This window comes from Drosophila grimshawi, unplaced genomic scaffold (genome assembly GCF_018153295.1).
Source record: "Drosophila grimshawi isolate 15287-2541.00 unplaced genomic scaffold, ASM1815329v1 contig_311, whole genome shotgun sequence".
NCBI lineage: Eukaryota > Metazoa > Arthropoda > Insecta > Diptera > Drosophilidae > Drosophila > Drosophila grimshawi.
The window spans coordinates 18,700,638-18,728,498 of record NW_025063098.1 but is presented as its reverse complement, the minus strand read 5'-3'; the positions used below and the strand labels follow the sequence as shown (position 1 = coordinate 18,728,498).

The 27,861-nt window shown below is 40.3% G+C and overlaps 4 protein-coding genes across 6 annotated transcripts in view; 2 read left to right on the top strand and 2 right to left on the bottom strand.

The window, feature by feature from the left end:
• Positions 1 to 606: 606 nt before the first annotated feature.
• On the bottom strand, positions 607 to 4,637 carry LOC6567644 (ras-related C3 botulinum toxin substrate 1). The gene is made up of 5 exons (XM_001993748.3): positions 4,253 to 4,637; positions 2,524 to 2,661; positions 2,220 to 2,452; positions 1,986 to 2,146; positions 607 to 1,905 (listed from the first exon to the last, which is right to left on the bottom strand). The coding sequence occupies exons 2-5, from the start codon at positions 2,637 to 2,639 to the stop codon at positions 1,828 to 1,830; spliced, it is 588 nt and encodes a 195-aa protein (XP_001993784.1). The 5' UTR covers positions 2,640 to 2,661; positions 4,253 to 4,637; the 3' UTR covers positions 607 to 1,827.
• An 80-nt stretch (positions 4,638 to 4,717) lies between these two features.
• Positions 4,718 to 5,945, top strand: LOC6567645 (probable enoyl-CoA hydratase). The gene is made up of 2 exons (XM_032740075.1): positions 4,718 to 5,585; positions 5,772 to 5,945. The coding sequence occupies exons 1-2, from the start codon at positions 4,718 to 4,720 to the stop codon at positions 5,891 to 5,893; spliced, it is 990 nt and encodes a 329-aa protein (XP_032595966.1). The 3' UTR covers positions 5,894 to 5,945.
• Positions 5,943 to 27,861, bottom strand: part of LOC6567646 (tubby-related protein 4) — a 35,317-nt gene continuing 13,398 nt past the window's right edge. For 2 of the 3 annotated variants that reach the window (XM_032740104.2, XM_043214818.1), the window contains 9 exons: positions 13,009 to 13,173; positions 12,486 to 12,945; positions 11,177 to 11,709; positions 10,889 to 11,117; positions 10,059 to 10,324; positions 8,008 to 9,996; positions 7,601 to 7,942; positions 7,345 to 7,536; positions 5,943 to 7,122 (listed from right to left, as the gene is read on the bottom strand). In XM_032740104.2, the coding sequence (XP_032595995.1) occupies positions 7,006 to 7,122; positions 7,345 to 7,536; positions 7,601 to 7,942; positions 8,008 to 9,996; positions 10,059 to 10,324; positions 10,889 to 11,117; positions 11,177 to 11,709; positions 12,486 to 12,945; positions 13,009 to 13,173 (4,293 nt within the window). In that variant the 3' untranslated portion in view covers positions 5,943 to 7,005. The remainder of the gene's footprint in view (positions 7,123 to 7,344; positions 7,537 to 7,600; positions 7,943 to 8,007; positions 9,997 to 10,058; positions 10,325 to 10,888; positions 11,118 to 11,176; positions 11,710 to 12,485; positions 12,946 to 13,008; positions 13,174 to 27,861) is intronic. The other variant, XM_032740105.2, reaches the window with a different exon arrangement.
• Positions 18,000 to 21,604, top strand: LOC6567647. The gene is made up of 4 exons (XM_001993751.3): positions 18,000 to 18,376; positions 20,101 to 20,506; positions 20,769 to 20,896; positions 20,973 to 21,604. Exons 1-4 carry the CDS (start codon positions 18,146 to 18,148, stop codon positions 21,429 to 21,431), a joined length of 1,224 nt encoding a protein of 407 aa, XP_001993787.1. The 5' UTR covers positions 18,000 to 18,145; the 3' UTR covers positions 21,432 to 21,604.

Here is a 27,861-nt window from a genome sequence, read left to right as displayed (position 1 = left end):
AGCTAAACGCAAATTGTAAGTCAGTTTAATCTTTAAATTTCCAATTACTCAATTGAACTTTCATAATCAGATACAGATATGCATTAGGTTTCTTTAATATTGCTACTATAATAATCTTCTGTTTGCTTGCCCCTCTACAGTATTGGAAAGCGCCGCGCATACAACGTGCCACAACATTGACCTCATCGATGTCCTTGCCAGCGGAATGTTTGGTTCTATCCGTATCGATGCCATCATTGAACTCCGAGCCGAAGCGTCCGAAGAGTGCCGGTGCCAAAAAGAAGCCTGGCCAAGCGATGCATCCGAAGCCCTTCCGTTTGTATTGAGTGAGAGAAAGAGAGAGAGACAGGCTGATGTCCTTTCGTTCCCACTAGTCGCAACACCACGCTGCACGATCGATGCACCGAAAAGATCTCCTATACTGCATATATATATATATAAATATATATACGGAATTGTTAACGAGTTGAAATCGAGGCACGAGGCACTTGAAACCTAAAACCGAAATTGTTAATTGTTGATGACAAAAAAAAAAAAAAAAATGACAAAACGTGGCATTTAAATAAATAAAAAAAAATTTGATAACTAGCAATGTTGAGCACACAAATCGAACAGTTTTTTTGATTTTATTAATTACAGCATGTATGTATATATATTTCTTGATTTTTCATAAGTAATCTGTTTCGGCTGCTGCTGCTCAATCCCGAAAGGATCAAGGATCGCGAGCCCATATTCGTTTACATTTGACATTTACATGAGAGTTTTCGTTAGATTTGTTCCACTTTATATAATCGATATAAAAAATTGTTTTGTTTTTTGTTGGGTTTGCTATTCGAAGTGTTTACAAAATTGTGTGCATTTTTTGTGGTTTGTTTATGTTTAGTTGTAATTTTTTTTTTTTTTTTTTTTTTTGATTCGAGTCAAGTCACATTTAAATGCAGTTTGCCATTTCCATATCCTTTTCCATTTCCATATACACTTTTCGCTATACTTAAGCCGTAAAAGTTGTTTATACATTTGCATTATTAAAGTTAGGACAATAAATAAGTTAATATAAAAATAATAAACAACAGTTGTTACAATTTGAAAAGACAATTTCAAACGAGCGTCAGTTAATTAATTGCGATTATTACAAATAGTTTGAAAAAAAGGTTATGCTAAAGTTTCGTATAAATGTGTTCTTTGCATTAATTAGGTTTTTGTTTTTCTCTAAGAGCTCATCGTCCAGTGTTTTTGGTTATTGTTGAAATTAGGAAACGCCTTGGCTACATAATTATAATACATTTAATAAAAAATATTAGGAATTGCTTAAATATTGATTTACTTTAGCACTGATATGCGAAACCAACTGTTCCGATTCGTTTTCCATTTTGTTTATATTTTTTGCCAGCGTTTTCTTTAATAATTTGTTGCGGCTGTCTGTTGTTGATTAAAATTAGTGCAATACATTCGATTCAATTGACTAGATTTCAATATGTTTAGCTGCTTTCGAATTATGGATTATCTCCGGTTGCTGCTTTTTGTTAATTACTTTTTAGTTCTAATGGGAGGGAGTCATAGTTTTGTGCCATGCGGTTTCTCAAATTATGAATTATGCAAATCCTATTTAAACTAAGACAATAAAAATAAATGATAATGCTCAATGAATCCATGTTTTCCACGTTGTTGATTTGTTCACGCTTAGGTAGAGATGAGGGCGCTCCATTGGTTTATATGTTTGTTGGTTTGTTTGTATGTTGTGTGTGTTTGTGTGTCTCTCTCTTTGTTTCTGTTTTCTTTACTACTGCTTCTGAGTAATATTCTCTGTTGCCGGTTGACGCAGCTTATTTACATAACTAAACACTTTCGCTGGCGTCGCTTTAATGGCTCCGGCCTCAGCACCGCTCGGACCGCTTCCTCGAACACCTAATCGAAACACAAACAAGAATCGGATCGTCAGTTTTCGTTTTGTTTATGGTGGGTGTGTCATCGATGCCACCACTTACTTGCTTAAGGCCGCGCTGCGTCAAGGCGGAGCACTCCATGTATTTCACAGCGCGTATTTTGTTCGCCAGCTTCTGACCTTGCTCGCGCTTAAGCGGCGTCAAGCCCTGTTCGGCCAGGCCGCTCAATGTCTCTCGATCGTCACGCAAATCGATTTTGGTGCCTACAAAAACAAAAAAACACAACACAGTTGAGATTCGAGAACCGATAGCGATACTTTGAGCTGTGGCACTTACCAACTAGTATTATGGGCGCGTCGGGGCAATGATGTTTGATCTCCGGATACCATTTGGAGGTGACATTTTCGAATGACGAGGGACTCGCAACGCTGTAGCATATCAGGAAGACATCTGTCTGTGGGTAGGAGAGCGGCCTCAAGCGATCATAATCCTCCTGTCCGGCCGTATCCCACAACCCCAGCGACACTTGTATTGTGTCCACTTGCATGGGCGCCGAATAATTATCGAAACTGTGAAATCGAAATACGAATTAAAGATCAAAGCAACTCTATTGGTTTTTGAAAGCGGAAAATACACTTACACTGTAGGCACATATTCACCGGGAAAACTGTCTGTTGTGTAGGAGATTAGCATGCATGTCTTTCCGACGGTACCGTCACCAACGACGACACATTTTATGGGCCTTCCGGTTGACATCGTCGAGTCGTGACTGTATTTGCTGAATGAGCGAAATGTGAATGTGAATGTGAATATGAAAATATGAATGTGTGTGTGTACTTTTCTTCACTGAAAATGTTGTATCTTTTGTGAATGAATGCGTGCGCATTTAATTCAATTAATTAAGCTGTACTTGAGGCAATAAACTCTCCATAGCTCAACTCTGCACCATCTTATCTGGCGACACAATAAAATATATATCTCCACTCACACACAGACGTACACACTCACAATTTAATTACTTTTAGTGCCGTGGCGAATAAATGTATATATATAAACTTAAGTAGTATATATATATATATATAGACGATCAAAGACTGGGGACTGGCAGTGCCATCAAAAGGTGTGTCCCAACCGCAAGCATAATAAAACGAAAGTTTTATGTTCGCTACGGGAATTTTTTGTTGTATTTTACGTTTTTTGCAAATAATATCTACAAAAATAGATCATGAGACGGCAGAGACTGCGGAACACATAGTAAATAATAATTGGAGCAGATATGTAGACGGCATGACAATACCCTTTCTCATCGTATAAATAATACTATAATAATAATACTATACATAATACAACAGTCGAACTTCTTTCAAAAGAGACCGATTTAATTTCTGCAATTTTTTATTTTCGACAGATCACGGTTATGGTAAACTTAAAGTTTGACATGCCATTGTCTAAATACCCTTTCTCTTATGATGCACATAAATTAAGTATTTCATTTATAAACATTTCTTAATAGGAAAATTGCGTGTGTAGCTGTCTGTCTGATCTACAGAATGTGGATTGTTCTCGTTTAAGATTTTCATAGAAAGCAGCAATCGCAATTGACATGATATCATAAATGAAAATATTTATGGTAGCCCCTCCCCAGCTAGTTGAGAATGAGGAAATGATGTCTCCATTTCTTTGTGACATCTTTCGTCACATAATTGTAGGACTCAATCTCGCTCTCCTTTTCACTCTCTCTCTCTCCCTCCCTCTTGCTCTCGCTCGCTCACGTACGCCACGCAAAATGGCAATATAGGCGGCGGCGACGGCGGCGAAAAGAGAGCCCCTCGGGGCGCCAATGAAGCACGTTAAACAGACGGAGACGGAGACTGAGTGCGCCTAAACAAACGAACGATGGAAAGGCGTAGAGGCTGAGGGAGAGGTGGAGATAGGGTTAGGCGGCAGCCAACAGACAAATGCGCCCAAATGTTGGACAAATGCGCATTGTTAAAAATAGATGCAATTAAGTTGTAATAATGCAGGCGGGCTTTAACCGTAATTTATATGCCAATTCAATTACGGTTCAAGTGAAATAAAAGTCATTGCATCTGGCCACATGCAATGTGTGCAAGAGCAGAGCGGGGCGGGGCAGGCAGGGCTGGGCGACAGTCTCGCTCTCTTTTCTATTGTTATTGCTGGCTGGACACACACACACACACACACACGCACACACATTCGTCACTTTCGCTCTGTTGTTGTTTTGTGCTGTGCAGTGCTGGGCTCTCAGCGGGTGCCGCAAAACCGCAGCACAGCCCGCAGCTGCCGCACATTTGCAGCAGTTGTGCAGCATTTATGTGTTTATTGAATGTAAGCAACCAGGTTATTACCGTTTTCTTAACAATCCTTTGTCTCGCGGTGCCAGCGGATGATTTTCAAGTCGTGAATGTTAATCGAGCTGCTTTCCTTTTCTTTCTTCTTATTTTGTACTTTGCTTATATCACTGGATCTTTGTATTTGTGTGTACCGAACACACATACACACACACACACACACAAATGCAATGCGCTTGCACACACACACGCGTAGATCACCAATTCAACTATCTTTTGTAGTGTTTTATTTTGATGTTACTAAATAAATATATGTTTAATTGGCAGCGCTGCGTTTCCTTCTACTTTTGTATTTTCGTTTGATCTGCTTTTTTTTGTTTCACACAGCACACACTCGCGCACACATACACACGCCTTCTTTTGACAGCGCGTCACTGACAAGCAGTGTTGTATAGCGCGCCAACGAAATGAGCGATTTGAACGTTGCACAACACTCACAAGTTGTAATGCTGCTGAGCTGAAATGAATAAATTGTTTACTATCAACAGTTTAAGTAGATTTAATACAGTGATTCAGAGCAACCGAAAATTATGCTTGAGTGCAACAAAATACAGTGAAACGGGCCAAAATGTGGAGCCAACCATACTGGTTGAGAAAGATGCAAACGTCACGTTAATCGGCATCAACAGGGAGCAGCAGCGCAATTCAATTGATGCGGCCACAGCTGAGAAACTTGGCGAGGCCATCAATCAGTTCGAGTCGGATGATTCCTCACCCGTGGGTGTTCTATATGGCGTGGGTGGCTCTTTTTCAGCTGGCTACGATCTGAAAGAGCTGGAAGCGGAGGCCCAACAGGGCAGTCTCAACTTTCTGCTGCGTCATGAGGGTTCAGTGGGCCCAACCAGAAGACACCTACGCAAGCCAATTGTGTGCGGCATCAGTGGTTTCTGTGTGGCCAGTGGCTTGGAATTGGCGCTACTCTGCGATCTACGCGTCATGGAGGATACGGCAGTGCTGGGCTTCTTCAATCGACGCCTCGGTGTTCCCATGAGCGATGGCGGCACTGTTCGCTTGGCTGCAGCGGTTGGTTACTCGAATGCCGTTGACATCATTGAGACGGGCCGGCGTGTATATGCAAGAGAAGCGCTGCGCATTGGACTTGTTAATCGGATTGTGGCTACAGGGACTGCACTGGGTCAAGCTGTTAACTTGGCTTTTTCCATTGCCAAGTTTCCAATTTCCTCACTGCAACACGATCGCAATGCGCTCCTGGATAATGCCAATGTCTATGCCCGCCCTGGATTTTATAGAGCCGTAAACAACGAGATAATGAGTGTTTCTGCGGCCTTGCTGGCCGATATGCAGGAGGGCGTTAAACGCTTCAAGACATGTAAGCAGAGATTACAGCGATCACTCGAAAATAAGAACTTCAATAAATTAAAATAAGAATTTTAATTCTAATTTATTGTCATAATCATACAATTTTTGTATCACCAAAAACCTAAGAGTGGAAATTTTCGAGCGATGACTGCTTTATAAATTGCTTTATCTTTAATAATCACAAACTCTATTTAAGCAGCTGAAATAAAAGGCCCGAAAACTGATGCCTGGCACATCAAGGAGAAATCGATACCCGACTGGGAAAAAGCTGAAATCGAAATAGAGCAACAAAATAAGGATAAGACAAATCTCAATTAAGTGCGATACCATGTAAAATATGTAAATAAGAATGTATTTTTTGATTTATTTATTTTTGTTTTGTTTCTTTTTTTTTGTTGACGTTGTTTGTTCTTTATTCACATACAACATATTTATTTAATTAGTTGCATGCTGAAATCGTTTACGATTTGAGTTTCGAGTTTATTTCAATATTCACAACAATTACAATAACGAAGTTTTCCTTTGAAATTAAGCCTAGCTACAAAAAAGAGAGTAAGAGGAAAAGCACAAAAGTATGTTGTGTGTGTGTTTGTTTTGTGAATGTATGTGTTTTTTAACATTCGCAATTAGTTTATAATATAAAAAATATGCTAGTATTAAGTACTTGTATACACACATTCAAATGTTTTAAATGTTAGGCTAAGCGATTTGCTCAATTTGTTTTTTTTTCCTTTTGGTTTTTGTGTTAAGCGATTTATGCTGATAATAAGTACATACATATATGTATATAGATATATATGTTTTGTCATTATTTAGTTCCTTAACTGCTAAAAATTGATAACGAAAGGAATTGTCGTTTATTGCACGTAAGTCGAGAAAAAACAAACGAAGCTCAATGCAAAAAAGGCTGCTCTTGTACAAACTAGTTTAAAAATCGATTGAAAAAATCGTGACACATACGCCACATACATATATATGTATATATATATAAATACGTTTACGCGTACATCATTTTAATGCTTAACATTTACAATCGTTTTACTTAATCCATAAAAGTTTGTCATACAAATATTGCACAAAAAATGGATCGGACTGTGAGTTTTTGCACACCAATATCAAATTGCTAAACCTTCAATCAAGTGGTGGTATGAGTTCATATCGGATTATCGATATACATGTTACGGTATTCAGAAACCTAAAGACCACAATACAATACAATAAGTACATACATATTTACAAATGAAAAAGCGAAAGGCGCCTCCACCTTCTTCCGTATAAAAAATATTAATATTGAAGCAGTTGCTGTTGCGGCATTAGCTTGGCGGCGAGTGGTGCATATGCGCTATATAAGAGTACTTGCATACATGTACAAATATATGTGTAATACGATACGATAGTACAGCAATAACCATATATCCATAATACCCAAATTACTTGAGACGCTGTGTAACATTGGCCAGCGCCACGGCAAATGCCTGTAGCGCCGAGAAGGGATACTGGAAATCCAGGGTATACGCATTGCCATCAATGCGACCAAATTGCATCACCTGCAATAGATGGAGAATATTAGTTTAAGCTCATACACCTTCTATAAAGTAGATACAATTGTGCAGAATTCAAATTCAAATCCGCAAGACTTCAAATTCATAGTTTATATATTTTCAAAAATGGATTTAAAACCATAATATAAACGTTAGATTTTTGATATCCTGACACAACTTGGTTGTACAAACTTATATCTAAATTTACACATAGCAATTTTTAGTTACCTGCTTGCCGCGGAATTCAATTTGAAAATTCTTGGCAGACTCCTGGGTGACGCGTCCGCCAAAGTCCAGCTGATACACTTGACTCATCTCGTTCCACATGGGCGCCTTGTTGTGCATGACAAACTCGCGACGCACTGGCGCCGAAATGGCGCAACTGGCGCTGCCATTTGGCTCGATCTTGCCACGTTTAAGCTGCACAAAGTTGGAGACACAAGTTAGACAAGTTGACTATTTGAAATATTGAGGGCCAGCTCACCTTCTGGCGCAACTGTGCCTTTTGGAATGTCTCCAGATCGCGATACTGTTTGCCGTTGCCATTGCTGGCGCCGCCCATTTCCTCGCCGGAGCCATTCGTCTGATTGCCCTCATCGTCGGAGCTTTCAATGATGCTCGGCTTCTTACGCTGCCGGCGATTCAGCAGCGGTGAGTTCAAGATGTGCCTTATCGGAGAGTTGCTCTGCTGCCGCTTGTTCTTCTTGCTGGCCGCCGGTGAGGCGGGCGAACTGCGCGGCATACGCTGCGGCGTCGATGGCGGTGTCAAGCGACCCTCGTCCAAATCACGCAAACGACTGATGATGTTCTCCAACGTGGTCAGAGCCTACAATGATACATGAAAGAAGTCATTTGTGTACATCCAGCTGGAATTATTATCGCAGCTCTTACCTGAGTGTGCAGCGACACGGATGCTTTGGCCTCCACCGGTGTGGCTTCCACAGTGCCGCAGGCAACGCTGCCCGTTTCGGAATGTTGCCGTTCCAGAGTGCTCGCATTGCTAGCGCCCTGCTGTTGGCTCTGGCTTGGAGTGGGCTCCTTGCGGCGCCAGCGCACCTCGGACAGCTGCTTGACAAAGCTGAAAGTGTTCTCCTGCTTGCGTGCCAGGATTGGCGTGGAGTTCTCTGTGCTGCTGCCCGTTGCAGCTGTGGCCAGATCCTTGCTGCGTCCATAGCCAAAGCGATGTTTGCGCGTGAAGAGCGGACTGTCCGTAAAGCTAGTGATGACATCGAAACGTTTCTTGGGCGTGGGTTTGCTTGGCACAGCGGCAGCTGGTGTCACTGGAGTCGCCTCCTTGGCGGGCTCAACGACAATGGACGCGGCAACCGTGGTAATCTCGTCAAGCGCCGAACTATCAGCTGCAGCTGGCTGACAACGTTTGCAGACGCTGGCGGGATTCATGTTGTTGCGACACTTGAAGCACAGCGTGTTGGCAGCGCTGCTGCAGGCACTGCTATCGGAGATCTCCTGCAGCTTGCGCACCACCTGTTCGTGCTCCTTGCTCGACAATTTCGTTTGCAGCGAGAGCAGATCACAGGAGTCCAGACTCTTTGATTTGCCCGTCTGCTGCAGCTTCTGGCGTCTCGCATCCGTCTGTTGCTGTCGTTTGCGATTGCGATTGCGTCGCTTGTCCACCAGTATCAAGCGTTTGTTGGGCGCATCTTTGCGCAGGGCGGAGAGTGCCTCATCCGAGGGTGTTATGGCCACCGAATCGAGATACCCAACGCTGCAGCTGCGCGTTATGGAATCGGGCAGAGCGGGCGCAATGGAAACGACAGTCGGAGTGCGTTTCATATTTGAGGTGGTGCTAGTGGTGTTGTTGGTGGGTGTCGGCGACTGCGTCTCCTCATCAATGTAGAGCATGTCGCGTCGCTTCGTTGTCGCACACTTGGCAGCCCGTGCGTCCATGCGCTCCAAATTGAGATTGAGGTTAAGTGGCACCGGATTCACATGACTATTCGCTGACCTCACCGGCTCCGACATCAACGCATTCTTCACCTGCACCACATTGTTGGCATAGTCCGCATTGCTCGAGTACGACATCAGTGTGGTCTGACCAGCAGCCGGCACAGCCGGTCGCTCGAATATAATGTCCGAGGGGGCAACAGCATTTTTGGGTGACTGCAACGTTGGCACGGATCCGTCACAGTAGAGCGGCGAAATGGCATGACGTGACTGGCAGCTGGAATTGGAGCTGGAGCGACTGTAGCTGTTCTTAAAGCTACTTATGGTCTTGGGCCGTGTGAGGTTCTTGCTGCAGCTTGGTCCGGCATTCGAGCTGGACGACGGCGCTTGGTGGAGCAGCACTGTGGTGCTGGCCGTCGCCGCTGCCGCCTCCTGAGATTCGTTGGAGGAGTCATCGTCATAACTCTCGGCACGTGCCAATGGACTCAGACCCACCGAGGAGGCACTGCCACTATTTACGCTCAGCGAATGCGAGTTCTTGTGCCGAGCCAGAATGCGATTGGGACGTGGCGACATGGGCGCAATGGGCGGCGCAGAGGCGCCTTCGTTGAGGCGACGTTGTGGCATCATTGGTGGCTTCATGGCGGCTAACTGAGCGGCATCGGGCGCAGCACTGGTGACACTCACATGCGGCAGCACTGCATCCGGATTGTGTTGATTATGACTGTGATTGTAATTGTTATGCTCTTCTTCATCCTCGGAGAAGAGATTTGGATTGAAGCTGGGATCGGGTCCGGTTGGAAAATCGTCTCGCAGCTCCGTGATGACCAGCGTCATTTGACGCGGCTGCAAATGCAGTAGGGACGTCTTATAAGTTACTTGGCCTAAATTGGCTGGGACGGTTTTGGCAAGTCCATGAATCTTGAATTTCGTGCCCCATATATTCGAGGTCACCTCCACCAGCTTGACTTCCTGCTTGGGTGGAGAAGATGTCAAATTCAACGCAGGCAACAAATGGATTTATTCTTCACTCTTACCTCGGGCAGCGTATCCACATACGCCAGCTCATCCAGGCTATCCGGATCATTGCCCCCACTGGCACTCGCCGCACGATCTCCATTCTGATTACGTCGCTTGGGGCGCACACGACGCTTGCGGGGCGTGCGTGGTGAGCCAAAACGAGAACGCTCCTCGAAATCACTGTCGGAGGAATCGGTGCGTCCGCTGTTGCCCGTCGTCGTGGACTGACTGGAGCCCGAGGAGCTCTTCGCCTCCGCTGCATATTGGAAATACAGCGAATTGTCTAAAAAGAAACAAATTTGCGATAATAACAAGCTGAGCTGCATAAATTCAATTGAATTGAACTAATTCGATGACAAAGTTCATTAAATGAGAATATGAATTTCGTTAGTAAACATTAGTTTAGAATGTATGTGTATGATTTATGTATCATAAATATCTTTAGAGATCATAGTTTTATATATATTCTTCTATAAACATTTGTTGCCTTTTTACAAATGTTGAATTTGAATTTTTTCAATATGAAATTTTTGAAAATTGAATACGAGCAATTTAGGTCTTCAAAAATGAATTTAAATTTATGCAATGTGCTAAAAGAACCATTTCGATCACATAAAAAATGGCATAAAAGATATAAAAAATTCTACAAATAAAAATGTATTTCAATCATTTTGCAGTCAAGTTTTTTTTTGCCTATAAGCGAAATAAACATAATAATTTATGATTTCACAAATAAAGCTAAAAGGCTGTCAAAAATATGCAGAGTTTTCTCAAATCATTTCAATATTCATTCAATTTTCTGTTTTGGACAGATGAATAAATTCTATTGGTAGGTTTATCCACTCACCATTAACTTGTGGATCAAAGATGACAAATTCCGGTCGGATCTTCGAGGTGCGTTTGCCCTTGAGCAGCGGCACCAGACCACCGAGATACTCCAAGTAGAGAGTGTAGCATGTGCCCGAGCTGAGATTGGAATCATCATCGTGCCGTATCATGGTGCAATGCAGTCGCGTCGAGCAGAGCGGTGGACGCGACACAAAATCGCGCAGCGACTTCAGATCAGGTACACAGCACTAGGCAAGAATTGAGATTAGCTGGAGATCTTCAAATTATTGGAGCGATAGATACTTACTCGAATGGTTTGAGCAAACAGATTGCCAATGAGCGACTTAATCCTAGAAGGCAACGGCAGCAGCGGCAACAGCAGCTCGGAGCCAACGCTCGCCTGGATCTGCAGCCGGCAGAGCAACTGCAAGGATGCCACCCGCCTTGATATCCAGGCGATGTGCACCTGGGTGCCGGTGGCAATAAACAGTCGCTTATCGTTGTGGCCCCAAGTGATGGCCGACACGGTGGCATTGCTGCAGGGTATGTGCGCCTGGTAGAGGCACGTGCCCGACTCCGTATAGAACTTGACCAGATTGTTATAGCAGCTGGCCGTGCCCAGATCATCCAGCTTGCCATCCAGGCCGACACCATTCGAATTACTGGTGCGCAATGTGCCAGCGACGGCGAGCAGCTCCCGAGAGTTGCTCCACTCCATGACCATGCCCAGGGCCCCATTAAGGCAGGTGTTGATATGTGCGGGTGAGACGTCGTCAAACGACTTAAGCAAATAGATATATCCATTCTGGAAGCTAACCGCCAGCACAAACGAGCGCTTGGCTACATAATAAATAAATAAATAAAAAAGAAAACCAAAGACAGGAAACGATAGCATTGATAAAAAACATGAATTTATGAGTGCTAAAAATATGAATACATATTCTTTATATACATCAAAAAGATTTTGAGGGCTTGCGATTTCACAGAATATACACATATTTATCTAAATAAACAAATTTGCTTGTTGCCGACTGATTAGTTATTTAGAAAGTGGATTTTCTCAACAACAAAAAAATCATTTAATGACGCACTTTATAATTCTTAGGAGAATAAGTTGCAAATTCGCTTAAAAATATTCAATTTATCCATTTTATTGATATATACATTTTTGTATGATTCTGCAAGTGTTCCACATTTCAATTATTTTTAAATCAAAACTTATATAAAAAGTTGTTGAGTATATGTATCAAATATGTCTCAAACTATATAAATAAAAATATTTTAGTTCTTGACATTTTAAAATTTGTAGTCAAATCAAAAGTAAACTTGTCATCAGCGAAGCGCTTTATAAATATAAATATAATTATGATTTGACCTTTGATCGATTCAATTTTCTTGGAGGTTGTAGACGAAAGTAAATAATCATTAATCCAATTTAGTTTGTGCTTTAAAATAACGCTTAAAGCTCTATTAAACCAATTAATCGAAATGTGTTTGTATAATTGTTTATAATTAATCCATAATCCATTCTTAACCCTCAAGAAATCTGCTAATTTTATATATCTACAATATTATTTATTTGTTTGTTCATTTATGGGTAATCCTTTCTCACTTACCGGCATTGGTTACACCGGGCTCCGCTTCCTCGCCCTCCTCCATTTTAAATTTCTCGCAGGACCAGGCCATGGATGTGATGGGAACATCGTTGGATAATTGCACCTGTGACACCATCGCACCATGGACATCCATGACAATCACCTGGCCCTGGGTGGTGCCAAAGTAAACCTGCTGATCGTCGGGCGTCCAAATGCCGCACGTAATGGTCGACTCCAGATTCAACATCGACGACCAATAACGCTGCCCAGCCACCGAGCCAACGAGAACGAAGCCATCCTGATAGCAGATGAGCGCCATGCGACCATCATGCGACCAGGAGAAATGCGTCACCGGTGTGTTCCTATCATTGATCAGCTCAATGGACCAGCGACCCTCGTATTTGATCCACACAAAGATGATGCCAGAACTGTCGCAGGAGGCGAGCTTCTGATAGGGTTCATTCCACTTGACGAGTATGACCTACAATTGGCAAGGATATAGTTTAATCGTAGTTATATCGTATGTGCAAAGTGCACCACTTACATCCGATCTGTGTCCTCGCAGATTATAGTTGGTGCGCAGTGGATAGTCCATGTTCTTGCGGCAATGCGAGGTGGTGAATGTGACGCCCACAATGCCGCGTATGTTGCCCGTGGCCAGCCAGCCCTCCTGGTAGTAGTTCGTGCGGTTCAGCTTCCAGCCTTCATCCTGCAAATAGGTCAATAAAAAGAAAAAACCACAGCTAAATTGAGTATCTTTTCCCACACACACACACTCACACACACACACACACAAACACGGAGCTGCCGTGTCAGGCTGAGCTTGGCAAGTCGCCTAAGTAGCCGCCAATTGAGCTTCAAATGCGGTAAATTCACCTCTAAAATGGATTATCCCTCCTGGCAATCTTTGGCTGCCTTTGATTGCAGCTTGCTGCCCCACTTTGTTGCACCGCGTTCAACACTCTCAACTGACAGTTGTTGGCACTCAATATGCTGTTCGTTATACCCTTTAGACTATATTAGCGGACAAATAGTTGTTGACTAAACTTAGTCAATTGGTATGAAACAGATTAAGTTTAACTTTAGCACTGAGTATAGAGTAAGTTGAACTACTTTAAAGGTAGTACAGGGTATTTCCTAAACGGGCACTCTTTATTCGAATATTTTTACAAAATTTATGAAATCAAATTAAATGTGTAAAATGATTATAACTTCTTCTATTTCTATCTTCATATTTATCCAAGAGAAGAGCTCTGTTAATAACCACTGGGTAACTGTTTAAGTTAACAGGGTATATGCAAGTCGAGCACACTCACGCCGGCAATAGCTTAACATATTTTACTATCTGCCACTTGAGCTATTTATCTGCAGGAAGCAGTCTGTGAATGCAGCATATTGCCGTTGGCACCACTCACACCACCCACATCAGGCGCACCACTAACTCACTCGTCAAAGAGCAAACTCGAACTTTTGACCGGCTTTTCAATTGATGATTATTTTCACAAAGTGTGGCCTACATTTTAGGGCTTTGACTTTGCGACTGCGACTGCGACTGCCAGTCAGTCAGGTGATAAGCTGCAAAGTTCATTTTCAATTCAATTTGTTAATCCTGTTGGAAATTAGCCACGTTTGCCTGGCCAAACAAGCGCCGAGCTAATCCCCGCTAAGCCAAAAAAACGGTCAATATTATTATTTTTAACGGCAAATCCAATTTGCCAGACATAAATTAAAATGCCAACAACAATTTGTTTTGTAATTTCCGCTTGGCCAGCAGCGGACAGCGTGCATAACTTTTTATTGATTTCAGTTTGACCACGCCCCCTCCCCTATCCCCTCCCTCTCTCACACACGCCCCTCGCTCACACACACACGCCATTTAATTGCTTTACTAGCCGGTTTTATGCACGCTGCCTTCAAATGCAATTACGTAATGGACATTGGCTGTATCTATCTATCTCCACTCCAATCCCTAATCTCCAATCCTCATTCCCAACCCCCTTCCTCATTCCCCATGCGTATTGAAATTTTGCGCACATTTTTCAATGGACCATTTTTAGCAAAGCAGCAAATCACCGCCATTTGTAGCACATTGAAATGCCATTGAAAGTCGGCTGCACTCAATGACGGCGCCAATTATAAGGCGCATTTCTTTGTGGAGTGTTATTAACCTTTCATTGGGCCACTTGAATGAAGACATTGCGTGTCCCATCAGCGGTCCACTTCGAGAGACATGAGTATGTAAATATATTTCAACATCCAATGCCACATATATATAAACACTTGAGGCGGCAAGAATTGTAAGTATTTTCGTCAGAGTAGTTCAACTGGGAAATACCCAGTTAGGCAGCTCTAGCATTGGTATATATATTAGATGATGATTAAAATATGTAAGTGACATGATTAAGGCTTAATCTGTAATTAACTCAAGCAATAAATAGAAAACATATTAAACAATTGAACCTTTGTGTTGAATTGTGATTACATTTTACACTTGATTCATAATCATTCATTCTGAGATTGTAGTACGATATATTATTCTTTTCTGTAATTAATTAAATACCAAAAGAAACAGAAAAAGTAGTAGGCCTTCGTAGTTATTATTCTAACTCTTATATATATTTATTTTGTATAATATATTTAATTACATACAACAAAAGAAACATTTTAAACAGGTTTAGCATACCCACTCCATATCAGCATTCAAAGAGTATCCAAAAAGCCTTTAAGTACTATATTTCACTAGATTTTCAAGGTTATTAAATTTTAGGGAATTGTGTAACTTAAAAAACTGAACAGTTTCATAATGAACTGCTTCCCTCTACACATCCATATCTACAGGGTATACAAACCACACTTGAATAAAATACTTGTGGACAAACAATCAGAAATGCGTCGATTTCGATTTCGAATTCGATTTTTTCATGGCTTTATTTTATGATTGTGTGCAATTCAGTATTTTTAATATTTAGTGCTCTTCAATGTTTAATAAGCGTAACTAAAATGCAATTGGGGAATGCATATTGAAGCATGTCAATATGGAGAACAACAATAAAACACAAACAAATTCAAACATTTTATGTTGTTTACAAATTCAGCACGAAATGCGATGCGAACAATTTGAAACAAGTGACTCATTTCAAGCAATTGCAATAAATATGAAAAATGAAATGAAAATGAACATTTTGTTGCTGCTGATGTTGCTTTTGGCCACAGCAAAGATAGGAATCGATGGAAAAGTTGGCCAATCATTTAATGTGGCCTTAAAGTGTCTTGGCCAGCGTACGGCTTGCTTTATTGACAACATTAAATGCAATTTGCGTTAATGTTGCAATTGAATTTCATAAACATGCAGCTGCGGGGCATAGACGCTCTGGCCAAGACGTCAACAGGCTGTCCGCTACTTGCCACTTGCCACTTGCAACTTGTTAGCCTTGCAAACAACAGCTGCCACAGCTTGCGTCTGACTTTGCCGTTGCCATTGCCTTTGCGCTCATCGAAGTGTAATGCGGAAATTGCTCTGATTGCGAATCAGCAAAAACTTCCGTTGTCCTTGTTGGCTACATAATTGGTCCTAGACTTGTTTGTGGCAACATAAAGCTTGCTCAGCTGATTCCCATTTAGATTGTGGCTCACAAAGTTTCAATGCAACACAAATCACCCAAATGCTTTTCAATGCAGCTCAACTGCAGTGTGTTTGCTTTTTCTTCTTTTTTTTTTTTTTTTTTCGTTTGTTTTGGGTGCAGCATGTGGCATGTTGTTGTCCGTGTGGCAGCCATAAATTGCGGTTGCACAGTATACTGCAGCATCGATGTTGCTCTTCCTTTCATCGCGCTCCATTTTCAAGCGCTCAACACACACAAATTTGAATTAATTTAATTTTGCAATTTTTTTCATTAAAAAATACCTGAATTTTTCAATTATGCATCTCCCGCTTAACCCTCCACTTTCTGCATGTTGCACACACTGAGAGCCGCCACAATAGTGGAAATCCCTGTGTATAATCGTTTGATAATTTTAACAAGACTCTGCGGCATATTTACATAATCCCGCCGCACAACAAAGCATAATTTTAATGTACAGTAAATAAATAAAGCACAAATAAATCAAATTAACATTTCGTTGAACGTTGCGTATGCGCAATTATGTTTTTGAATGCATAATAGTTATATTGGTTTTATCAGGAAAATGAATTAAAATTTAATGTGCTATTAGCGATGACCGCATTTATCATTGAAATCAATTCCATAGAATCGACATAATTAAAATACACTTATGCTTTGATTACCTTTAAAAAAAATAACTGAGGGAACGATATACTACATACATACGTATCTACGTACAAATATAATCAACATATGAAAGATACACAACATATGTACTACATACATATCTATCTGCAAATATGAAATATCTACTCAAGGAATATATACACTGTACGATATATGCTTGCGAATCGCTTGTAATAAATATATTTGTGCGTTTGGCACAAAGCTATTAAATATTTATGCGATAACCCTAAGCAATATAAACTTAATATATATATATATATATATATATTCATGTTCCATGCTAATTTGGTGTCTATTTTTGCTACGCGCAAAAGGTTGTTGGTCAGCAGTTTCTATTTTTGGGGTCGCAGGCGGTCATTTATAAAACAGGCTCTTTGGGTGGGTGTCTCCAGATTTTATTTTCTTTTGGCTATGTTGCGTTTTGTTGCCCAACGTTAAACATCCATATATATGTTTATATATATATATATATTTATATATATGTATATGAGGTCAAGTACACGCGACGTCTTCTACCAAAAAGGCAGCTGAGAAATGGCCGAAAAGCAACAAAATGCCTAAAGTGCACGCAGAGCGCTAAGTACACTAAGAAAAACAATTGAGCATTATTTTCTGACATAAAGTACAAACTTTTTAAAAGCAGGTCTAATAATATATTAATAAAAAAAATGTTAAAATATATTGATAAATATAATACTGAGCTTTTTAATACAATTTTCTTTCTTGAAGTTTGATGTTTCGTTAATTGTAAGAGTATTACAATTAATCCTGGTATCTCAAATTAAAACTAAATCTATTTGTAGCAAGTATTTAAGATATACAATTATTTAACAAAATCAATCCTGATATCCTCTTTAAAAAATTCAATTAGGAAATAAGTTCTAAAAATATTTTAAGGACTAACATGCTTGTTCCTGTAACATCGTCAAATAATTTTGACATCAAGAACAATATACTTATTTAAGTGTATTCTAAATAAAAATAATTAAGAAAAGAACATTGCAAATTGTATTTTGATATATATTATCATATATCTGAAAACAATTAAATACGAAAAAATAGAAAAGCATTTTCCTCTGAGTGTATATATAATTTAAGTAAAAACTGCGCTCCCAAATGCCCTGCAGTTGTCGATCTTTCTCTCTCTATCTCTCTCTCTCTCTCTCTGCGCATGTACTCTCTCTTTCTCCCACTCTTTTTCTCTCTGTGTCGCTATTGCTGGTTGAAAGTGAAATGCTTGCTGATCAGTCAACACGTACTCAGCGTAGGCTCGAGGCAAGATCTCCAAATCAGTTGCCAGCGTTCGTTTGCCGCGGCGCGTTCAAAGAACTTTTATTCATAAAATCGCGCGTTCCACTTCCTGATATAATTAACAAAAATACTAATTGAAAAATGCCTGCAGCAATCGCATTGCTGCTGTTAATCACGGGTCAAGCGCTGCTCTTCCAAAGTGGTGTTCAGGCCAAGAGATACCTGGGCGTCGGGCAGCGGATTCAGGGCGATCAGCTGCTGTTGAAGGACGTGCAACATTCGCGTCCTGCCAGCATCAGTGAGCCAGCTAGTGTTAGTTTCAACTATAACATTAACGAGCCGATAACCTACATTGAAATCGTCTCGGAGGAAGTAAGTTTTTGTCGTCTGAATCCTCGATGTGTTTTTGCATATTTCCCAGACCAAAATAGAAACGAATTTTGCTTCGCTTGGCTTTTTCTTTCACACGAAAAGTGCCCACAAAAAAAAAAAAAAACAAAAAAAAAACACAACACGAAAAAAAAACAAATAGAACACTATATAGATATGTATTTATTTATATTTAGTACGCGGCGTCTGTGCGGCACTCGCAGCCCAATGTTTGCCATATCATTTTGTTTGGCCATTAGATGCGCAGATTATTGCCTTAGGATCGAGTTCGTTTATTAGTTGGATACAAATTGGCCACATGGGCGAGCAAATGCGACAAACTAATTAAAAAATAAAAATATAACAACATATGCATATTAACTCGATTTTAATGTTTTTTTCGGGCTTATATAAAGCAGTTGCCTGTGCCAGATGCTGTACAATATTAGCCATAAAAAATTTTCATTACCAAATAGATTAGGTTAAACAGAATTCGAAATATGTGCATTCCATAGTTGCCAGACTACACTTAAAATCGAAACAGTTTAAATCATATTTTCCTAAGAATAATTGAGTACACATAAGAACGAAGGGTTTTCGTAGTTTCTTGTAGACGGACTCAAATTGTCGAAAAGTTAATTATACTTTAAATGTAAAAAGCCAACCGATTGTTCCTAGGTAAGCTATATGACATAGTTATAGTAATCTGATATGTGGTGCAACTGTGAAGAGCATAATAACAAGAATAACTCATGATTTGGTTATAATTTGTTAAATAAAAAACTTTTTCACACATTAACTCAATTGTTCCTTTGAGAACCATATGTTATAGTAGTCCGATTCCAATGATCTTTTTATTGAACTGTGTTTGGTAAAAAAATTACGGGGTAAACAACAAAATTTTGTTTACAAAAAATCCTTTTTCGATATTGTGATTTTTTATCCAAATATTAGAAGCATATTTATACGCATAAGGCGAAAGTTTTGCTTGAATATCCAAAATGTATTTCATTAAAGTCTTTGTCTTTGAGCGATCGTTCCTATGGCAGCTGCATATAGTAATCCGTTCCGACAGCCTCCTACGGTATAAATATGAATATGTGTCAAAATTAATGAAGATAGCTTCGGATGTTATTTCAAAATCTGTCAAAGAATAATTATTATCCTTTAATTTTCTTCAAAGACTTCCACAATTCGTGACACTTTGGTTATACCCTCTTTTAGGATATATATATATATATATATATATGAGTATATAGTACACATGTCAAATCAGCTGACAATTTGGCTATTTGACTTTTTGGCATTGGCTCTGGGACTGGGACTGAGTCTCGGACCGCATCACTCTGAGATGGGCAGAGGAAATTGCACAAATATATGTATATATATATAATGCAAATAAGTATGTACATTAAGTGTAAATGTTTTTTAAATAAGGCAATACTTGAGCTACTCATGACGCCAGATTTCGCAAGAAAACCGTGCAATATATGTACAATGCCCCAACTAGTATTTATAATGCGAGACTGAGTATATATGCATATATATATATATATTCTTTTCTTTTCTTTTAATTTTTTTCTTCTTTTTTTGGAAAAACATAAACAGTAGAAAAAAGCGTTGCTGACGTTAGATGCGAATGTCAGCGAGGCATGGCAAGCATCATTTGGCATGCTTGATTAAATCGCCTAATTGAACAACTTGATAATCAATCATCTCATTTGCAGAACATTTCGGCCGAGGTGAAATTCAGTTATACGGACAGTCTAGTTGTGGGCGTGGTCCGTATGTTGGCTAACAATGAGAGTGAGATCGAAGCGACTAATACTGAGGATCTGTCGTCGGCCTTTGATGTGATCATCAATATCTTTGGCTTTAATCAGACCATGCTGAATGTGAATCCAGCGCTGCTTGTCAATCGGGACACACAGTTCGAGGGCGTGCTGAAGCCTTATGATGATGAGTACGAGGAGGTCTTCGACGATGTCTATGACAATGCCAAGCGCGAGCAACTGCTAGTGGACATGGATGAGGACGATGATGATGATGATGACGATAGCAGCGAATCACCCACCTTTCCACCGGACTTTGAGCACAAGGACAAGATCATTCAAATTGGCGAACGGCAAGAGGGTAACTACAATATGCTTTTCGAGCTACTCCTTCAGAGTTCCAACTAATTCCAACAATCAGCCTTGTTATAAACTGAACTCATTGCAAATAGTTAAAAAGAGTAAAAGCACATAACAGGCAGAAAGTATCAAGATTCTTTATCGGCCGAATCGATCTGTCGTCTGTCTTTATAGAAGAGTTAGATATTTAAAGTGTGGAACATAATTTCATATTAAGTTTTCATTTAATTTTGTCAATAACTTTCTCTGTTTCTCCCTAATAGGTGACGATTTGTTGTATGAAACATTTCAGACATCTTCGGATGAGCCCAAGGGGCAGATAAATCGCACCGTACTCTTCTACTACATTGACAGCGATTACATCACCTACATCAAGTTTGTCATCTTCGATGTGAGTAGGCTGATGGTGATGATGATGATGACTTTGAACAAGTTAATTCACAAACTCTTTCGCCTCTTATCTGTAGCACTTTACGAACAAGTTAGCCACCGCTGATGATTATATGGCACCCGTTGCCGAGTACAGTCATTATTCGCCAAGCACCCTGAAAGCGACCATTACGGACTTTAATACCAGCTCGCTGTTTGTGCAAATGTTTGTCTATGGGTATCGGGGGCTCGATGTCCCGCCACCAGACTATAGGCCCTTCCTTGAACCAGGCAGTAGCTCGGGTGTGCCGCGCACGGCGCACTTGACACCGCTGCAGCGAATGCAGCTACTCCTGCTGACAGGACAATCCACACTCTCTCCGCTGGAGGATGAGGAGGATAGCTCAGAGGACACCGAGGAGGATGGCGTAATGCATACGATACGAGCCGAGGACATGGTGCCGAGCATACCAAATGCTGGTTTGGATCAGCAGCGTCCGGTGCAGCAACGACTGTATGCCTCAATGTTGGGTCTAATGCTATTTGCTGTTGCATAATTCGATGAGCGTTCGTATTTTGGGTATATTAGTTAGAAAAAGCTTTTTGAGTAGTGTTTAGGGGCATATAAACACATATATATATTTAAACACATATATATATTTATATATATATATGTATCATATTCTGTAATCTTTAATCCAAATAAACGAATTGGTTTTGGCCAAGTTAATAGCAGTGTTCACATACCACACCCGCGCACTCGATGACAAACAAATTGAAAAAGTTGCCACAAAAGTAGGTCATGGCATTCGCTTCAACGCCACCCCCCCTCCCCGCCTGAGACGACTCTCACTCTCTCTTTCTACTCCTTCTCGCTCTTACTTGGCAAATTATCTGCGTCGACGGCGACTGCGGCGACGACTGCGACTGCGACGACGACGACGGTGGTTGATTTGGCAGCGCAAGAAAAGGAAAAGGAAAAGTGTAAAACTCTGCTGACGTATGTAACACACACATACACACAAACAGACACACACACACACACACAACATAGAGTTATTTTTCTTTGGACTGCTAAACGGCAGTTGACCAGCACTGTTGACTGTTTATTTGCCTGCACCTACCCCTCTTTCGTAGTGCCTCCCGGCAGCCACTGCTGCCACTTGCCACTTACATGTGAAAAACTTTTTAAAAACCTCTGCTTCCTCTGCTGCTTTCATATACAAAATTAACTCAATGTGCTGCTGGTGCGGCTGCTGTGAAGGCCGTCATGTCCAGCACGACCAGCAGGCAATCGCAGATGCCTCTACAAAACTATTTCAAAACCCCAATCCACCCATGACGACACCAACCCCTCAAAAACATGTCCAAGTGTGCTGCCCAAACTGTATATTATGCGCTTTGTTTCCAGCCATTTGCAGGCGACCCGAGCAGATATAAAACAAGTACAATTGTGTAGAGTGGATTCGCCCCGACTTGGTGATACTCTATATAGAGGTCTAAAGCATCGTGGGTATTTTATTCAACTGCTCACAATCAGGACACTTTATTATATATTTATAATATAGTTCCCATAGAAAAAATTCAAAGTAAATTTTTAATTATTTGAATAATATTTCGCTAAACTGAAACTTAGTATAAAAGCAAAACGAAGAAGAATTTCATTTATAAAATCCATCTTTGCATGAATGGTTGTATCAAGAAAAGTTATTTTGCTCACGTTTTTAATCTAACAAGTCAAAACATATACAAAAAAAAAATCAAGAAAGCAAAGATGAAAACTTTTCAACTACAGAAATTGACACTTTCTAAGGACTAAATTATTTACAGCAGTCTGCGGATGGCATAAGTTGACTCTGCTTGCACAAAAAAAATACGAAATCCGCTAACCACAAGATGACCATTAGGGTTGTAACTGTTTCCTTGCCACACCACATGGGTATAAAGGTAATAAAATGCAGGTGATATGCGATGTGACAAAGGCAAAAGAAACACCAGAAAATCCACTGAGCGCCAGAAAAAAATGCAGCAGCAAAGTTGTCCAAGACATAAGCCAGATGAAAGATGAAGCCAGACCAGGCAAAGCAGATGATTATGTCTGAAGGAGGAAGGGAGCCAGGGGCAGTTGTACCTAGGGAGTAACTTATGACCATATTTATGTTTAATTCAAAACAGAAATTTGTAAAAATTTAACAAATTTGCCGCAGTTCCCAAAAGACCGAAGCCAAAACAGAAAAAAAACAAACAGGGAGCAGTGGGGTGGACTGGAGGCGCCTATGGCGGCAGCTTGGGCCAAATTGAAAATTTCTTTTTATGCGTGCCGCTTACAGTTTTTATGTGCAGACATATATAATACAGGCATTATGACTGTCTTATATGTATGTGTGTGTGTGTGTGTATGGGTGTGTGTGTGTGTGTGTAGAGCTGTAGCTCTAAGGCGTGGCATTGGCATTGTAAACAACAACGGATAAGCAGCGCACAAGTGTCATCCATATACACGCCCTGCCCTCTGCCTGGCAACTGGCTGGCTGCCATTGGGGCACCAAGCAACCCCCAGCCCCCTCCCAGCACCACCAACACCCCCATTCACATCCACTGACAAAGACGAGCGCACGAGGCGAGCCTTGGCAAATGGTGAACAAAAAAAAAAAAAAAATGAAGAGTAAAGGGGTGACGTGTGCTTTTGTCAATAACTTAATAACTTAAAATATGGTTTAATGCTCACGTAACAACATTTTGCCACTTGGGCCAAGTGTGAAAAGGCTTGGCACAGCCGCCAACCGACAACCTGACAACCTGACAGTCTCGACAGTCGACAGTCGACAGCAGACAGCTGAGAACCATGAACCCAGGGCTCAGGGCTCACAACTTGAGCGCTAGCAGTGAATTTGTGAATTGAGCATTTGACGAGAGAGAGTGGGAGAGTGGGAGGGGGACGGGCGTGTGTGGAATTCTTTTTTTATACTCTTGCCATAGCAACGATGTCGTATTTTTGTTGAAGAGCTTATAGTATATGGACAACAAATAATATATTTATTACATGAAATAAGCATATAAAAAGCCTTTTAAGAACTGAAACATTTTTCAAGCAATCCAATTTTGTATTCTTGTTTAATTATCTCAATCGATTTGGATTATAAGTTTATTCATAATGATAAAAACTGTTTTTTACTTTACTCTCCCTTAATGTATGTTAATAAATTTATATATTTACTTTACCCTTCCAAACAATAAAGTAATATAATCCATTTCTAACATCCGTTTTTTTATTATCATTTTAGATAAAGATTTCATTTTAACAGTTCCCAAATAATGGAGGAGTGTTTCTCCTAACATAACATCTTGACATCCGTTAAAAAAAAATAGCTGGGCTATTTTTTAAAATTATTTTTCCGATATTACAAATAATAATAATAATTCTTCTAACTATTTTAAACACTTTTTTTTAAGAAGAGTATGTCTTTTATAAATGCTTTAGGAATGTTTCTTTTAGCTTTTCAACTTCCGCAACCTTGAAAACATTTAAACATTATGGCCACGTTACACGTTACAATAATAAATTATTTGTTGTTTATTATATGTCTAAATATATACATTTCTGCTTGCAATTATTTTCATTCACATTGGCAAGAGTAATTCAGTTTCGATATGCTGTGTCGCGTTGCAGCATATTCACTATCTTCTTGCTCTTTAGCTCGTTCAAAAAGCCAAAGGCTCGGAGAGACCAACCCATTTGGTTCGTGCTCATGACGACTGGCAGGTGTCTGCGTTTGTGTGTGTGTGTATGTGTGTGTAATCTGAGTGTGTGCTTGCCTGCTGGCGGTGTGCACGTGCTCACCTTTTTGATCCTTTTCCATGCCAGCCATAAAAGTTGTAATTATCGATTTTTTTTTCTGCAGCTTTTTGTTAATTTTTTTTTGGGTTGCGTCGCTTAGTTTATTTTCACATTTGCATTTAAAATAATTGAATACAAGTATTTGGCACACTCGGCTCTAGGTAATTGTGGACATGTTTTTGCCATTACCGCAAATTTGTGGTGGCGGGGAGCAAGCGCTTCAGTACATCCTTTCTTGATCCTGCGAGCTGCATAATTCATACAATGCTCATTGTCGTTGTCGTCGTCGTTGTTGTCGTTTTTGGCCGGCGTTGTGTGTTGTGTGTGCAACGAGACGGGGCCAACTCATTAGCGTGACAAAGGAGGCGGGATGGGAATGGGGCAAGCAGGGTCATTGGGCTTAAGGGCGGGGCATTTTAAATTGCATATGTCTGTTTCACAGGCTTTGCATTTGCATTTGCATTTTATTAAATTTCAAAAGCTCTTCGCACATTTTGCCAGCACCCCTCTCCCCATACCTGGACGACCCTATTCACCTGAGCGTCATTGTTAACGGTAGCTAGATGTGTAGGGTGGAGGGCGGTGGCAAAAGCTCCGCTCATTGCATATTTATGCACTTAATAACGCATTTTAGCATGCTCAAGTGCAACTCATCTTTTGTTACATACAGAATGAGACAGCAACAGAGGAAAATAAGGGGCACAGACATGGATAGATGCAGAGACGTTAGTTGCAAATGGTTTTCACATGTCGCTGCTGCAGCTTTGCATGTTGCTGCCCCAGCATTGACAAATGGAGCATGAGATATATGTTATGTCAGTAGCCATGCATATTCGTAGCAGCCGTTATATTCGTAGCATATATAACGCCACAAGTCAACCCTTTCTCCGAAATTCCCAATCCAATCCACATGATGTTATGCTTTGCTGCTTGTCAAAGCGACGTGCACGTGGCGGATGCGTAATGCAACATAGAAGGGCAGAACGAAATCTACAATGCACATATGCAGATACGAACAGTATTAAAGCAATTACCAAAGAAACAACCAGAGCACAATTTCTGAAAATAAAGAAGCTTATGGACATGGAAACAGATGGCAACCATGCGAAAACCTAAACAATGCATAAGACGGAGCAAAGAGTAAAATAATATTAATAAAAAAAAGCAAGCTTCACATATGCTGTCAGCTTCACATAAGTCAGCAGATGAAAAGTTAAAGAGATATGTATGTACATATACATATATATGTGTATAAGAAAGCCTAGATGCATGCTGTTTCCAGAAATGATGTGCTGAGCTGTAGTAAAGCTCCTAAGGATGCCGCACAAAGGCTAAATTATAACAATAGTATAATATTTGATGTTTATATTTTAAACAAAAAAAACTGATCAATTATTCGCCTTGATAGTTTTTTTTAGATTTTCAAGTGAATCGCAAATCGTACAGAAAGCAATTGATTGTTCAAGAAGTGTATATTTTATATTTATAAACTGAAAGCCAACAACAATAACAATTTTAAAGCAGAGAAGGATTGCCAGTTGAACGCTTGAAAATGTCACTCAAGAAAAAATGCGTAATTTGTTGTCTCAGTTGAGAATGTAAAGAAAAGAAAGCACTTTTCTAAAAAGAGCTGCCTAAAAAATACTCAATTAATCTAATGGAAACCAAAGTTCAAAGTGAAAAATTGGTAAAAAGAAATTTAAAAAAAAAACAAGAGGCAAAAGAAGTAAGACAAACAAATTATCGAAATAAATGGCACTTAAGCGACGAGAAGCAAACATTGTGCAATGGTTAAGATTGGTCACTTACATAATTGATTGATTTGGTGTGCAACAATTGAATGTGTGCGGCCATTGTGAGGCTAGCCACATAGCCAGGCCATGTGTCTATGCGGCAATGTGGCTAGTGACAAGTGGCAAGTGGCAGGCACAAAAACCGCACACAACACCAATGACAGCCACTGTGCCGAAGCCAAAGCTAACAAACAAAATGCTGGGTAAACCAATCAAGGACACAACTGAAAGCCACAACGAGTTAGCCAAGTGTAAAGAGCACGAGCAGCTGGGAGCAGACATTGGCCAAGATTGAACTAGCCAGCTGAGTGTGATTTGTGTGTAAATGTGTGTGTGTGTATGTGTGTGTGCGTATTAATGTGTGTATGAGGAGTATGTTTGCGACTAGGATATTCACAGAAAAATTACACTTTTTAGAGCTGACTTAATGCAGACTTTATGTATGGTCAACCGCCTGGTTTGAATTGCAATAGTGGGAGATAGAATGTGTGTGTGTGTGAGAGAGAGAGTGGGGGATAGAGGGAGAGATCGAGGCATGTATACACCTCAATAGGCACAAAGATTCAATGCGCGTGCCGACTCTTAATTGAAACTGTCAGCAGCAGGCAAGACGTGACCATAAATCAGGCTGCTGCCTAATCTGAAAACTAAGTCGACTTTATTTTCGCCTAAACAATTAAAAAGTTTTCAATTAACTCGCAGCAGCAGCGAAATTGGCTCTTGTAATCGGCACCTGTTCAACAAGCCGAACAAAAGCCCTTCGGCGCGTCATGTTTAAATCAGCTTAAGCGTGGCAACCGAAGCTGTGAATGGCTGGGCGCAGGGTGCGGGCCGGGTGGGGCTGTTCACGTAACACATTTATAAAGCGAGAGCTGTGAGCTCTATATGCGTGTGTTTCTATGCGTAAATGTGTGTGTGTGTGTGTGTGTGTGTGTGTACGGGCAGCTGAGTTTGGTAACATGGTGTGCAGAACTTTTGTTCAGGGTTGTTAAACGCAAAAAAAAACTTTTTGCTTTAAAGCTAGCAATAGCCATAAAGTCTAGCTATTAAAATACCCTATATATAATACTAGAGTGGCAGGAAATTGCTTAACTTATTTGTAAGTCGTTGCTTGTAAGCTGACATCGAAGAAGTTGATTTTTTCATATTTTTTGCAATATCAATAACATGAAATACTATTTGCAGCATTGTTGTAAAATTGAGACAATCGATTAATATCGATAAATGTCATAAGTAAAGCAGTTTAGATATATAATATGATAAATATTATTATTTATTTATATCCATTCCTATAGATAATTCATATTATCGTTCGTTAGTAAAGTAATAAAACCATTTAACAATTATTATTAGTTTATT